Source organism: Prosopis cineraria, unplaced genomic scaffold, assembly GCF_029017545.1.
Source record: "Prosopis cineraria cultivar Desert tree isolate PC_DT_omini unplaced genomic scaffold, ASM2901754v1 PC12, whole genome shotgun sequence".
NCBI classification, from domain to species: Eukaryota; Viridiplantae; Streptophyta; class Magnoliopsida; order Fabales; family Fabaceae; genus Prosopis; species Prosopis cineraria.
Genome location: NW_026555343.1, coordinates 42,332,831 through 42,347,233, shown reverse-complemented (window position 1 = coordinate 42,347,233; position 14,403 = coordinate 42,332,831). Strand labels below are relative to the sequence as shown.

The window sequence follows — 14,403 nt, the reverse complement described above, 5'->3', positions numbered from 1 at the left end:
TGTTTTAAAAAAAATGTCAATTAATATGCAACTGCATAGGGTAGAGAAATCTTGGTTATTGAGTAGTTGTGTAAGGTCTCCCATTAAACTCCATAATCAAGGTAATTAATGAATTAACCCTTAAGGATTGCCAAAGATGTAAAATTACATAAAAGAGAAGAATGTTCAAATCATATATAATGGAATCCCAAAACTCAATTTTCAATCTTAAATCACACACTTAACATGTTTGAATTAGAGTTTGAAAGTGATGCCACAATTGGAAAACAAACGAGACCCAAAACAATGAGTTTCAAAACTCAAAGTACAGAAAGCGACACATGCACTGCGGCTTATGACATATACACCATGGCTTACCCTTCTCTGTGCCATGCATTCGATAGCATGGATTGAGGTGATATCATTTGCATGAATTCGATAGTATCAGTTGATATCATTTGAATTCGATAGCATTAGTTGATATCATTCGATAGTTTCAATTGCATGAATTCGATAGCATCAGTTGATATTATTTGACAATATAAGGAGCAAACTTTCAACGCGTCCCAAATCTCTATTTGACATTTGATTGAGGTGATTTTAGTGTTTACATGGAGCTTTCTTCTAACTCTAGCTAATAACATTAGTTTCACACTTAACTTCTTTTTCTATAAAAAGTTGCACACCAAAACTCATTTTACCATTTTTTTCACAAAAATCTCATAATTTTGGTGTCCCAACTCGAACATAAGTTTCAACCGACCATTCGACCACACTCAATGAACTCTAGCAGACCCATGTAATGTGTCACATACAATTAAAAATACATATATTTTAAAATCATCACTCAACCCCAATTTTCACAAAAACACAAGGGGGAAATTCTTGCATAAAATCATCATTCTCATTCTAAATCTTTCAAAATATACAAGTTCCTACTTACATAAGTATTTTGGCCTTATCCATGAGTTTACAACTAAAACTCACTAAACCAAGGCATAAAATACACAAGTTATACAGTTATACACAAACTAATGCAAGTAGTGCAAAACAATGACAAGTGATCCTAATTGGCAATTACATTAACATATACACATAAAAACAATAAAAGAGGCATACAAAAAGGATTACTCCATAATCCTAAGCCTCTGCGTATTTTTCTCGACTCAGATTTGATAAGCTAGATCTTGAAAATGTTGAAAAATAAAGGGTGAGTACAATCATTCAGTAACTAAGTTTTACCTAACCTATACAATTGCATATCAATTGTAAACAGATACAAATAGTCAAGAAACACAAATACCGCACATACAATGTACTTGGCCACTGTTCATAATACTAACAATCATGTGATCAGGCCTAAAAATACATATATTCATACTAATTTACAATGCAAATCACGAGATCGCAATAATACCAACCATGCGCCCTTAACACATGCCAGACTACAATACTAACAACCATATAGCTGAACTTATATGCATGATCATATGCCAACTTTATATCCTTATGTTACCTTTGACACAAAACTGGTGGCTATCATATGGCTACATCCTTCGCGGATTAACCCAGCCTTTCATTTGTTAGGAGCTACCCAACTAAGGTTAACTTATTCACTTATGTAATTCAGTTTTTCCCAATACTAATAACTATGGGGTATTGTACCCTTAATTTAGCCTTCTCATGAACTGGTGGAGACTAGTTAGATTTGAGTCCCTTATAGAATAAGTAAGACATTCCTAAATCAACTATGGAATACTGGCTACCTCCCGATTCTAACGATCGATGCTAAGGCGAGTTCCCAATTCCAACGGTCATTGCCAATACCACGTGGATTTAAATCAATCTACTCCTTTTCTTAGGTGAATTCTTTCCAATGATAATGCTATATACATTTCTCACATAATATGCATTACAAATAATCAATTCAAGGCACATAAACTCACATACTCATGTTCAAATATTCCACATACTCAACATATTACACATCACAATTATCCACCCACAATGATAAATATCAAGATTTTCCTTTCGCAAGTTAAACATATTGCCAACATGCATCATTAATTTAAATCATTAACCACATTTCTCAACACAATTAATATTTAACTATAAAAATTAGGTTTTTCTCGTTTATCTCAAAATTTTGAGAGGTCAAAAGTTTACCCCTCACACAAAACACTTTCAAAGCTTCTCTCAAGTTTGAATGGTGCCAAATTAAACCTTACTACATTCATAATACAAGAATACCATCATTATCTCATTTTGAGGATTTTCCAACACCAAACTCCACATATCTATTCTATCAATTTTGTAAATCACTACCCATTCATAACCAAAGGGTCCATTAGGCTCCATTAATACACATTATCATTTATAAATCTTTAAATTACCATTAATAAACCTAAAACTCTCCCAACTACCATATTTATTACAAAATTCTCATAAACATAAGTCACCCTAACTAACTCTTGATAAAATCATCAATATAGGATTTATATACCATAAACAACTCCCATTATTTTTATTTTAACTAATGGGATTGGATCTATACTCTTATGGACCAAAAATAAACTTTTTAACTTAAATCCTATCATAAATTTTCATAAATAAAGGAGAGAAAGGAAGAAGAAAGCATTATATACTTACCTTGTAAGTTAGGAAGCTCCACAATATCCCCAACAGGGTCTCAAGGTGTACCCTACAGAGCATTGGCTGTGTTCTTCATTTTCTATTCTCCTTCCCTTCTGATTTTGCATGTAAAGACAAGCTGATTTAATCAAAATTTTGGCTGAGTTACGGTGCATGCTGCCCTTCGTTATGACGTATGGCACAGAGAGGACATTACATTTGAATCTACCCCTATGCGTTGTGGCGGATTGACCACACACCACTACATGTGACATGAAGGGCAAAATTTTACTTTTTCTTCCTCTTTTTTTGCCTGGATAGCCTGCCATCTATCTGGACCAACTTTTAAGGTTAAAATCACAATAATTTACATAAATTAGGCCCCTCTGGCCACACACCTCATTAACTCACTAATCACACTCATTAGATTAACTAATTACAAGTAAATTTTTTTGAATGTTACAGGTTGTACTCACCCATATCTCTTAACATTTTATAACCTTTAACTTAGGTGATAAAAAGAAAAAAGTGTTAGAGATTTAGGAATCTATTTCCCATTGTAAATCCTCTTACTCTATAATAATGTGTAATTTATGATGATAATACCAACTTTGTCTATGTTTTGATCTTTACTTGCACTTTGTATTTTATATGGTCAATGCATTGTATTTTGGAGCTTTAAGGTTATCGTATAAGTTTGAGTAAACTTTCTAAAAGGCTAAGGTTTCAGTACAATTGTTGAATTGAATGAAAGCTCCTATTTGAGTATGAATATCATGTGTTAAGTAATGCTAGACCTCCCTTATCTATTTTTTATATCAAGGGGTTAAGAGCTGGAAATGATATATTAGAGTTATTTTATGCATGTGGTGTGTTGCACAGGCAGTCTTAGGTCCACTAAGTGTGTTTAGGTGTTAGTTGTAGTTTCTGGTAGAAGAGTTAGATTTTAGACACCCTATGTATTATGGAAAGTATGAAAATAAAGTTAGGTGTCCAACTCCTTTGTATAAAATTATTTGAGAGTAAGATTCATGGCACTAGCTAGTGTATGAAAGAGCTTTTTGTAGAAACCTATTTTGCCTTAATCGAATGTCGGACGAAGAATTGGGGCATATAGGGAGTTAGCGCCCACTAGTGTCACATAATAACAACATTATTATTAGTTCTATGCACCGTGCCGTAGTGTGAGGTGCCTGTGTTGTGGCAAGTCACACAGAGAGGAGCACGCCAAGCTGCGGCGCCTGCCTCTGTTTCATGTTGTTTAGATTTTCTAAAATTTCTTGCACTGCTTTTGATGTGAAATGTTATCTTATGCTTCTATAATTATCTTAATCTCTATTTTGGATCGATTATTGTCCTTAGAAATAATTTTGAATAGTTTGAACACTTGGGATCCTAATTTGTGAAAGAATACCATTTGAATTCAATAATGTTTTGAAAATGATTAATGGTAGGGTAACTTGTTGGGGTTAATCCCATGAAAATCTCAAGAGTGTTAAATATATGGATTATAAGAGAGACTTTACACCTACTTAACAATCGCATAGTTAATTGCATCAAATGCATAATTGCATAATAATTTTGATCACTTTGACCTTTATGTCTCATTCCCTATAGTTATAATTTTTATGAAAATTGGTCTAGTTGGAGAAGTACCTGAGGTGTAGTTCTGGTGTGTGGAACACCACTTGTTTTGTAAGCCTTTATATTGTTTTATGCATATCTTGCCAACTTTAAGGCATTTATTTTGTATTGTAAGCATGAACTCCCTATTTGGATGAGACATGTATTTGATTGCAATGAATTAGTTTTTGTGACATTCATTTCCTTTCTTAGTAAGTTCAAATTATTAATCAAGTGTTTGAGGTAGAAAAGTATTTTATGACTACATATGTTGTTTTATTTTTAAATTAACTGTGTTAGATGGCTATAATCCAACTTTGAAAGTCTTGAATGTATGTGTTAATGTGTTTGGGATGTGGTCAAGTATCCTACACTTTAGCTCTTAGCTTTGGTTTTAGTTCATAAGGTGTAACGTTATTTAGAAGTGTGTTTTGTCTTTAGATGGAACTTTATGGATAAAATTCTCACTTAGAGTGCTTTTTATACCAAACTAAAGCCATTATGTAGATTATTTAATAAGTTTCATGTAGATACTTGAATTACTTAAATTAGATATCTGTATAAAAAGTTATATTCATCCAAATTTTGAAAATACTATTCATATTGTCATCTATTTGATATAGTATTGTGAGTTGCAATGCATGCCTCGTTACTCGTGGCATATGGCATAGAGAAGGGAATATCTTTTCTATGTCATATGCCATAAAGTATGATACACATGTCACGGCGCATGACACGGCTTGGACATATTTCCTTCCCTTTATTTTCTAAATTTTGAAATGGTCTCTTTTGATCTTTTGATCCTTTTTTAATTTATTTTTGGACAATTTGGCCCTTAAGAACCATGTTTCATTTATGTTTACAATTTTTAACAAAATTAGTGGATTTCCACACTTGTTTTCAATAGAATCTCATTAGCTATACTTTATATGATTAAGTTTTCCATTAGTTTTTATTTGTTTAATTTATTTAATTTTTAAATTATCATGGTATGTCTATCTACTATGTTTAATATTTTTTTTACCATTATAGTCCTATTTATGAAATGCAATGTTTTCAGAACCAAATTGGATATTAAACCAAAAATGCCAGCTATTCATGGTTCGTATGGTCCAACCGGTTTAGACCAATGGTTAAATTGGTGATGTAATAATTAAATAAAAATAATATTAAAGTATATATAAAATAAATACAAGAAAAAATCTATAATATGTTAATAAAATGAGATAATACAATTATAAATTAACAATATTATAAATTATCATTTTATTACTTGACAAATATAGGTGAGTCTTGGTTAAATTAGATATAAATAGACTCAAAAGTATCTATATTTGCATTTATAATTGTCCACATTTTTATAAAAAAATGACCTCAAATCATATTTTATATACTTGAATTGTCAAATAATAAAGTTGGCCTTTAATAGGATCTAATTTTTGAATTTTTTTTATTTTTTAATATTTTGTTTAAAATTCTAAAAACTATTCCAGTTCTTGGTTCAACTCTAGTTTTTGACTCAATAGTGGCTCAACTTTGGTACAATTTGACTTAATTATGAAAATAGTTTTTTAGTCTAAATTGAGTCGTTAATAGCTCCGGTCGATAGTATGACTAGTTCGACCGTTTAGTTCTTAAGCCATTGGTGAAATGTTTTAATTGTAAGAAAAGTTCTATTTACCATGTTAAGCATTCATTAAGTGATTTTGGCTCTTAATTATCATGATCATCTCCTTTCTACCATGGTAAGGTTTTAAATTATTATCTAAAATATTTTATATCATGGTAAACCTTTATTTACTACGGTAGATTTTATAAAAATGAATTTTACTCTTTATTATTATGGTAGATACTTTTCTATCATGATAAATGTTTAATGGTTAATGTTGAACTACTTAAATATATTTTTGTGAAAAATTGAAGAAATTTTTAGGGTGTTACATATATGATGTCACTTAATTTACCAAAAATGTGCAAGTGCAAGTAAAATTTAAAACCAAAAAAACATGCCAATAGTTTGTTGTTCTAGTGGCAATGCCACCTCCATCATTAGGAAGAGGTTCTTAGTTCAAGTTCAATGTTGCATGTTTGTGTGGGTGCATGTGTCTCCTTTTTCTATAAAAAAAAATTAGGGAGAATTTCATTTAAGGATCAGAGAAGCATCATATCCTTAGGTGGCTTTCAAAAAATTTCAAAATATTAGTTTAGTCTTATGGGACTAATTGAAAATAAGTTAAAAGTAAAACAAATTAAAATACCCTCAGTTTAAATATTAAAAAAAACCACCAACCACCATCGCTGGTGATTGAAGCTTCGCTAGCGATAGCAGCCCTTGGACCTCTATCGCTAGAGTTTCGACCACCGGTTGGACCACCGTCACTGGAGCTTTAGCTGTCGGCTAGACCACTGTCAGTCGTGGTTGGAGAATTATGAAGAATTAATTTTTCCCAAGGTAGGTGTAGAACCCAAGATCTCTTGGTTCACCAAAAGGTTTTAGACCATGAAGCAACTCAACTTATTCAATCATATAATGCATAAAATTATATATATAATAAACCTTGTTTTCAAACTACTTAATTATTACATTACTTGTTAATTGCGTAACTTTATTTGTTAATAACTTAACAGGACTTGTTAATTATTTAACTTTTCTTGTTTACCCCATGACTCTTGTAACAGAAATAAATTACTTGCTAATCAGGTAACTATACTTGTTAATACTTTAACAAGACTTGTCAATTAAAAAAGACTACTTAAGTTCATTTTGTTTTCTTCTTATTAAACAAAAAATAATTATATCGCTCTTTTTTCTAAATAGATTGCTGCAAATACTAATGAGCAAAGCCCTTGATTAACAAGACTTAACATGTAACTTAGCCTAGGCGATGATTATTTAATTCAAGTATTAGAATCGTATCTATGATTTGAGGTTTTCTCCAATTTAACATTGAAAGTGACTAAATGCTTTCTACTTTTTGACTTTTGCATTTTGCCAAGCTGGCCTCAATCTTTTCTCCTGTTTTCAGCATCATCTAACAAACTATTTTCCCTTCTTTTACTTTTTTTTTTTAAATATAGTTAAGCCCCCAATGAAGATGTAAAGCTGGAAAACATTTGGATAGGAAGGAACTTTTATGTGTATTAAATTTATGAACATCTGAAAATCATAATGTCATATATCCAAGGATATTATACCTTCAAAATAATTCATTAATTACGAAATATAAAATATTATCTTCTTTGATCATTTTTAAAATATTAACTTAAACATCCCATAATTGTATCATAATTTTGAAAAAAAAAAAAGCATGTTCTCTAGTTCATTGGATCATCACATGAAGTAATTTTGTGGTTTAAATTAAACTAACGAAGCTTGAACAATTTGGAGCTAGGATAGAATCTATAATAATATGAATATTAGTTATTGAAATTTATTAAGCAAAAACAAAAATATATTTTATTAAGCGTGAGTTTTATTATTTAAATTTAAAATTGTAACATTTATTTTGACAAAAAATAAGAAGTAATGGCTGTCGTGTTCAAGTGAAATAGAAGTGATTTTGTGTGTTTTAAGCTTTTTATTATACTGTCGGTAAAAAGAGTTTTTTTTCTTATTATATTCCTATCATTTTTTCGGTCCGAGTCAACCATAGAGCAAGCTGCCAATTTACTGTGACAACCAAATGATGAGCCACCACTTTTTGATCTACAGTTTTTTTTTTGTCTTTTTCTCGGATTAGGTGAATTAAGTATTGCTAAATTCAAAAGGTATTAGGTAATTTGATTATTCATTTGGAATGCCTTCCATTTGCAAGTAGCATGACGTGCATAATTTTCAGCAATGCACATAATTTAAAATAAGAGAGGTAAATTTACAATACAACAACAACAAGCCTTTATCCCACTAGGTGGGGTCGGCTACATGGATTGCAAGACGCCATTGTGCTCTATCATTTATTAAGCTTTTAGAAATATTATTAATTAAGAGATCACGTTCAACAACTTCCAAGAGTGTTCTCTTAGGCCTTCCTCTACCTCTCTTAATCGGACTCAAAGTTATATGTTCCACTCTTCTCACTGGTGCCTCCCTTGGTCTTCTTTGTACATGCCCAAACCATCTCAACCGATTTTCTACCATTTTTTCCTCAATAGGTGCCACCCTCACTTTTTCACGTATGTGCTCATTTCGAATTTTATCTTTACGTGTATGTCCGCACATCCATCGTAACATTCTCATCTCTGCTACTCCAACTTTATGCTCTTGCTGTCCCGTTAGAGCCCAGCATTCACTACTATATAACATTGCCGGTCTGATAGCAGTACGATAAAACTAGAGAGGTAAATTTACAATGTCTGTTGTAAATAGTAATAAAGACGGAAGAAGAGAAGAGAAAAATCTAGAAGAAAATAAAAGAAAGAGAGAAGAGAGAGTTTTCTTAATATTTTATATATATATACTGATTTTATTATAGGAATAAATCAAACTTGATATTCATATCTTATTTAATATATATATATATATATATATAAAAACAAATCCTCGCCAAATCTAACTACACGTAAAATGAATTTTATATAAAACAAGATCAATTAATGATTTATTAAGTTCTGTTGGCCAAAAAAAAATTATTAAGTTCTGTATGTTTTGAAAAAATAAAAATATTAATCATGAAATGTTTAATGACATTAATTATTTTATTTAAGAATGTAAAAATATTTTGGTCTATAAAAATTTCGTTGTTTTATTTGATTATATTCACCCACGTTTTTTAAATGATTTAACATTAAAAAAAAAATAGCGCACACTGGCCAACCGCTAACCGGCCTAAACTAGAGCACTTGTGTACTCCACGTCTTCGCGGAGAAATGGGAATGGATTCCAAAGCAGAAGCAGCGGAGCAGAGCTCCACCATCAGCGTCCCTGTTCTACCCGTAATTCTCTCCTCCTCCTCGTCCGTCTCAACACCGCCGTCTCCGGATCCCTCCGGCACCCTCACTCCTCCCCTCCACTCCGCGGCTGCCGCCGTTCCCTTCCGATGGGAACAAGAGCCTGGAAAGCCCAAACACACCACCGCCATCGTCCCCTTCTCCATCTCTTCCCTCACCATCACCGACTCGTCCCCAAAATCCTTAGAACTCCCTCCCAGGCTCCTCGCTGTAGAGAATCCTCCTCACGGATTAGGTAGCAGCAGCAGATTTCGCTCTCCCTCTTTGAGAATGGGCTCCGATTGTTACGGTTCTTTCCGCGCTGAAGGAAGCTGGGCTGTGATTCGGAGCGGACGGCAAATCGGGTTCGGGGCGGGAGAGAAACGGCGGTGGTTTGGTTCTTGGAGGATGAAGAAGAGAGAGGTGAATGGTGGTAGTCACGTGTTCCCATCTTGTGGCGCTGATCATCGAAAGACTAGTGACGTTGTTGCCATTGGAGGCACTCGGAAGAACAGAGTGAAGATGAAAGGCACGGGTCTCTGGGTAACGATGATCATTTAATCTAATTTGACAAGATTTAAATCTTAAGATTGATTTCGTCTTATTTATAGCATATAGTGATATTTTGTCCAACAAGTGCTATGTATATAATAGTAAGTGAATGATGCAGGCATCAATATGGGAGGGGTTGAGGCAGATGGGAGTGTGGAGGAGTCAGAGCAAGACACTGAAGAAAGATGAATATGCATCGAGCCTCTAATTACCAATTTTCATGAGGCCGCGCTGCCTACTTCACCGTAAATTTGTGGTTTTATTTGATTTTCTTTATTACCTGAGTGAGTGTATGTGTGTTGTTCTTCTAGAATCAGTCTATGGCTGCTTAAATACGTGAAACTCTACATCCGCTATCCAGATTGTTATTTCACGGCCTAGCCTATTACAAAGTTATCTTTTCTGTATAAATTTTCTCCGAAAAATTACAAGTTATCTTTAAGAAAACGTTTTTTTTTTCATTTTAAAAAATGCCATGTTTCCCATTTTCATCCGCACGAGTGGAGCTGATTTAACGACCACTTGAAACCAGCCACGATGCGCAAAAACTAATGATTGAGCTTGTCTAAATATATGGTCGTATGATTTCCTTATAAATGCAAATATTTTATTTGATCTAGATCTTTATCGTTACATATATTATATATAGATGATATAAATAACAATTACGCATGAAGACCTTTTTTTTTTTTGGCCCAGAAATTATGCATGAAGACTGAAAGAAATATAAGTATATTGAATAATGTTAAAAATATAATCATACAAAAATTAAGAATATGCGAGTCATGATTTACTGTTTCAATTCCTCAACATCCTAATGTCCAAATTAATGTTTTTTAAATAGGCAAAGAATATATATCGGCAACATAGACTAAACTGCTAAAGAATAGAAGGTAAGCTTTGAGTTTTAATTTTAATAATTAACTTTTCCACTACACAGAGGTTGAGGATTAGCAACCAATTGCTTAAGAAGCAAGAACCTACAATTCACATAAACTTAAATCTGTAAATGGTGTAAAATTTTATTAAAGAGAAATGTAGGAACAAAATTCAGCAACACAGACCATTTGGCAAGAATATCCAAAATGTGTTTTCTATATCAATTCACCAAACATGTTCTTAGATGGGTCGAGATAGCAAGCAATTGAAGCCGTTGGTGATTTTCAGTTAGAACATCCAAAAGAATTTTTGAAGTAGAATTTGGATCCAAATGTTTGGTTTTCAATTTCTTCCAAGAAGTCCAATTTAAAACATGGTTGAATATGGTTTTGACCAACTCAATTTGTTTTTTTACTTTTAAAACTTACATTCTAAAAGCACACATATTTATTCAAACTAACAAAAAATTTATCTAAACACAAATATTATTACAATAACAAATTTATATCATATTAACTTTTACCAAATAGCCTTTAACAAATTAATTTTTGAAAAACTGAGAACCAAACACATTCTCATAAACATGATTCTTTTTCAAAACAAAATCATGTTCAAACTATAAGATGAAAACTCAGCCAAAAGTCAATTACCAAAACAAGAATATATCTATCAATCCTGTAAGTTAAATCTATCAATGATAAAGAGATCCTACATCTAAAAATTAAAAGATATGTCATGAATATATAAAACTTCAGGTGTCTAACCAAATGATTTAATCTATATTTTGGTGATGTAGACTATCTTCAAATATACTTATCCAAAGAATTTAACAAGATATCAATAGCCATTAGATTAAGGACAAAAAATTGAACAAGAAAAATGAAACACCAAAAAACAAGAGTTTGAAAAAGAGAGTAGAAGAAGAAGAAAAATTGAACAGACTAAGATTTTTGAAATTAAAAAAAAAAAAAGTGCAAGCCCAGGTGAGAAGAATAAGGAAGTAAAAGGAAAAAAAAAGTAGTAGAGGGGATGTTAAAGATAAAACAAGTCTCACAACTATGTTGGTTAAGTAAACTATTCTTAAGCATATTTAGCCAAAGAATTTGACAGAATCCCCTAAAAGCCACTCCATAAGGAATTCCGCGTAAAAAAATCCCTCGAGTTGACATGATGGAATTGGTTAGAAACTCAGAAACCGTGCTTGCTAATAAGACGCAATATTATTGAGGCAAATAAACTGATCGATATTCAATTCATCCCCTAAACTAAAACAAGAGATAGGGAAATCGCTGAAAATGCTTGTAAGGACAGGAATATGTTCACAATGGAATGCTGCCAATTCATATATAACATAATTGTCTTATTTTCTCCATCCCACTCTGTGAAAATTGAGCTCAAACGGGAAAGTAGTTAGAAAACCTGCCCTTGAGTGGATCACCCTTGCCTTTTACCAGTCATACCTGCGACCACCTGCGAGATGCAAGGCATCAATATCAAAAAACCGAGATGCAAGGCATCAATATTAGAAAACCTTTAGATGAGATGGAAGAAAAAGCAATTGTTGATTCATGGTCATGGTTGGTTGGCATCTATTGGTGGCATCAGTGACACTGTAGTGCTCTGCCTCAACCGGTAAAGACAGGGAAAATGGAACTTGGAGGTGATCCTAAAATGACAGACTGCAATGTTCCTATTGATAGCTCTAGTTACATGTTGAGCAGGGAATGGTATAGACATTAACAATAGAGTCAAGAAATATTGTATTTCAGTGAAATAACCAGGCACGTTTACCATGTAATCAGACAACAGAATCTGGCATCAATAGAACGGTTTTGACAGGGTAAAAGATTTTACAGGTTAGTGCAAGTATATCACTCACATCACTTAAAGCGGGTTGAGGGGGTTGCTTGGAAGCTTGATAGGAATCCAGTATGGGCCTCACAACAGCTGGAAGGAATAGACCTGACAATTTTGAACGGCATAGCAAGTTAATGAATTGCCAATAGAGAATGAATAATTTCATAAAATGAGAATAGCAAATTACATCTAATTATCAGTGCTAATGGAGAATATTTCAAGCATATCATGAGAAGAAAATAAGTAATCAGGTAAACATCCCGCTAGCTTGGATTTCTGTCTTACTCAGGCGGAGTGACCAGTGAGAATCATGAACTTGGAATGAATTCAAATCTCTTTTTATTTCTCCCCTATCATTAACAATTAATTCCACATATAAACTGAATTAATCTGAACAATCATGTAGCTATCTCAAACTAAAGCATAGAAGACTTGCAATGAATCACAGGCCAGAAGAACAAAGAACTACTTTCATCCACTGCGAACTGATCTTAACAAAGCTAAATTGGGGATCACTTGAGCCTGGTTCTAATACTGAACCTTTCTCTGATGCAGATTATGAGCCACTAGCAATCACGTTTCCAAAAATGCACTTATTACTGCAATGCTCATAACCTAGCATTTATTTTTCTTTTTGATGTCATTGTGTATCGAATAAGATACTAAGGTGTCATAAGTCCACCCTTGGTTATATAAAATTTAGCACCCCTCATACATGCATGCCAGACAGATAAGAGCCCTTCTTGTGGCATTATTTTCAATGAAAAAATTTACAAACATTTAAGAGAAACATTCGATGTAACTAATAAAGGCCACTGGAATGTCAAATTTATGTTTCGGTGTAGATTATTAGATGGTAACTAAAAACTCGTAAAGAACAAAGAGACAGAGGTACATTTCAGAATGACGAGGTAAACGACATTCCGATAATCCATCGTCACCAAACTACCATAGGCATTTAATTCTTGAAGCGTAGATGTTTTATTAAGGCACAATTCAACAACATAGACAACTAGTTTCATGACCCAGCATGAGGCAGCATGAAAAATTTAAGCGAACAACGACTAGTTGGGAAATGGGCATCTAAAAGAAAGGCGGTTTTAAATATAGACAATTAAGCGTTGAACGAGGCAGATGTTTCAATCGGAGAACCGTCTCAACTCAGATAGTCCAAATTCCTTTTATGAATCATGTTTCTTTTTAAGTAACCTTCTCGTTGCTCAACCAAGATTCAATTAATAAATCTAATGGGTAAGATTCAATATTCCTAATCTCACAAGCCATTGTCCAGGAAACGTTGAACATCAAACTCCCACCTTTTGAAATCACTCAGCTCCAGACCGGCGAGGATTGGAATTTTAGAGAGGAATAGGATTTAAGGATTAGGGTTTTCAGTGAGATACAGAGAGGCATACCAAAGCCAGCAATGAGACAGGAAGCTGCGACCACTGGTTCCTGAACGACGAACATCTTCAATCTCTCCATGACAGCCATTTTTGCCTCCTGTACCTCTCTTCCTTGGAGACGATGGAGTTCTCTGTCACCCCGCTATTTTCTCTCGAGGAGTCGAGCCTTGCTATGTTCTGTGCTTTCTTTTTCTTTTTTAATCCAAGCCATACCATAGTGTTACCGTAACTCAAATTGGATCTTATGTCTTGTGCTGAGCCCGGGGAAAAGAAAAAAAACAAAAAAAAGGAAAATGATCATAAAATTTTATCAAAATATATAAATAACAATCGATCTTATAAATATTATAATTCTTTTGAGGTTTTTATATACTTTTTTAATATTAATAATTAATAATTAAATTATTTTTTATTTAAAATAAAAAATAATAATTATGTAAAAAATTGTAATTTTTTATTTAATTCTTACTATTAACAGAATAAAAGTTGTAATTTCTTAAATAAAAGTTATAACTAGTTATTTTTAAAATTGGGACTTCAATGATAAAAG

General features: G+C 32.8%; 2 protein-coding genes across 2 annotated transcripts; one reads left to right on the top strand and one right to left on the bottom strand.

The window, feature by feature from the left end:
• The first annotated feature begins 9,047 nt into the window (after positions 1-9,047).
• LOC129289542 (uncharacterized protein At4g00950-like) lies at positions 9,048-10,107 on the top strand. Its single transcript, XM_054926319.1, has 2 exons — positions 9,048-9,702; positions 9,830-10,107. The coding sequence occupies exons 1-2, from the start codon at positions 9,100-9,102 to the stop codon at positions 9,917-9,919; spliced, it is 693 nt and encodes a 230-aa protein (XP_054782294.1). The 5' UTR covers positions 9,048-9,099; the 3' UTR covers positions 9,920-10,107.
• Positions 10,108-11,791: 1,684 nt separating this feature from the next.
• On the bottom strand, positions 11,792-14,055 carry LOC129288828 (uncharacterized). Its single transcript, XM_054925597.1, has 3 exons — positions 13,863-14,055; positions 12,470-12,552; positions 11,792-12,060 (listed from the first exon to the last, which is right to left on the bottom strand). Exons 1-3 carry the CDS (start codon positions 13,939-13,941, stop codon positions 12,025-12,027), a joined length of 198 nt encoding a protein of 65 aa, XP_054781572.1. The 5' UTR covers positions 13,942-14,055; the 3' UTR covers positions 11,792-12,024.
• Positions 14,056-14,403: the final 348 nt, after the last annotated feature.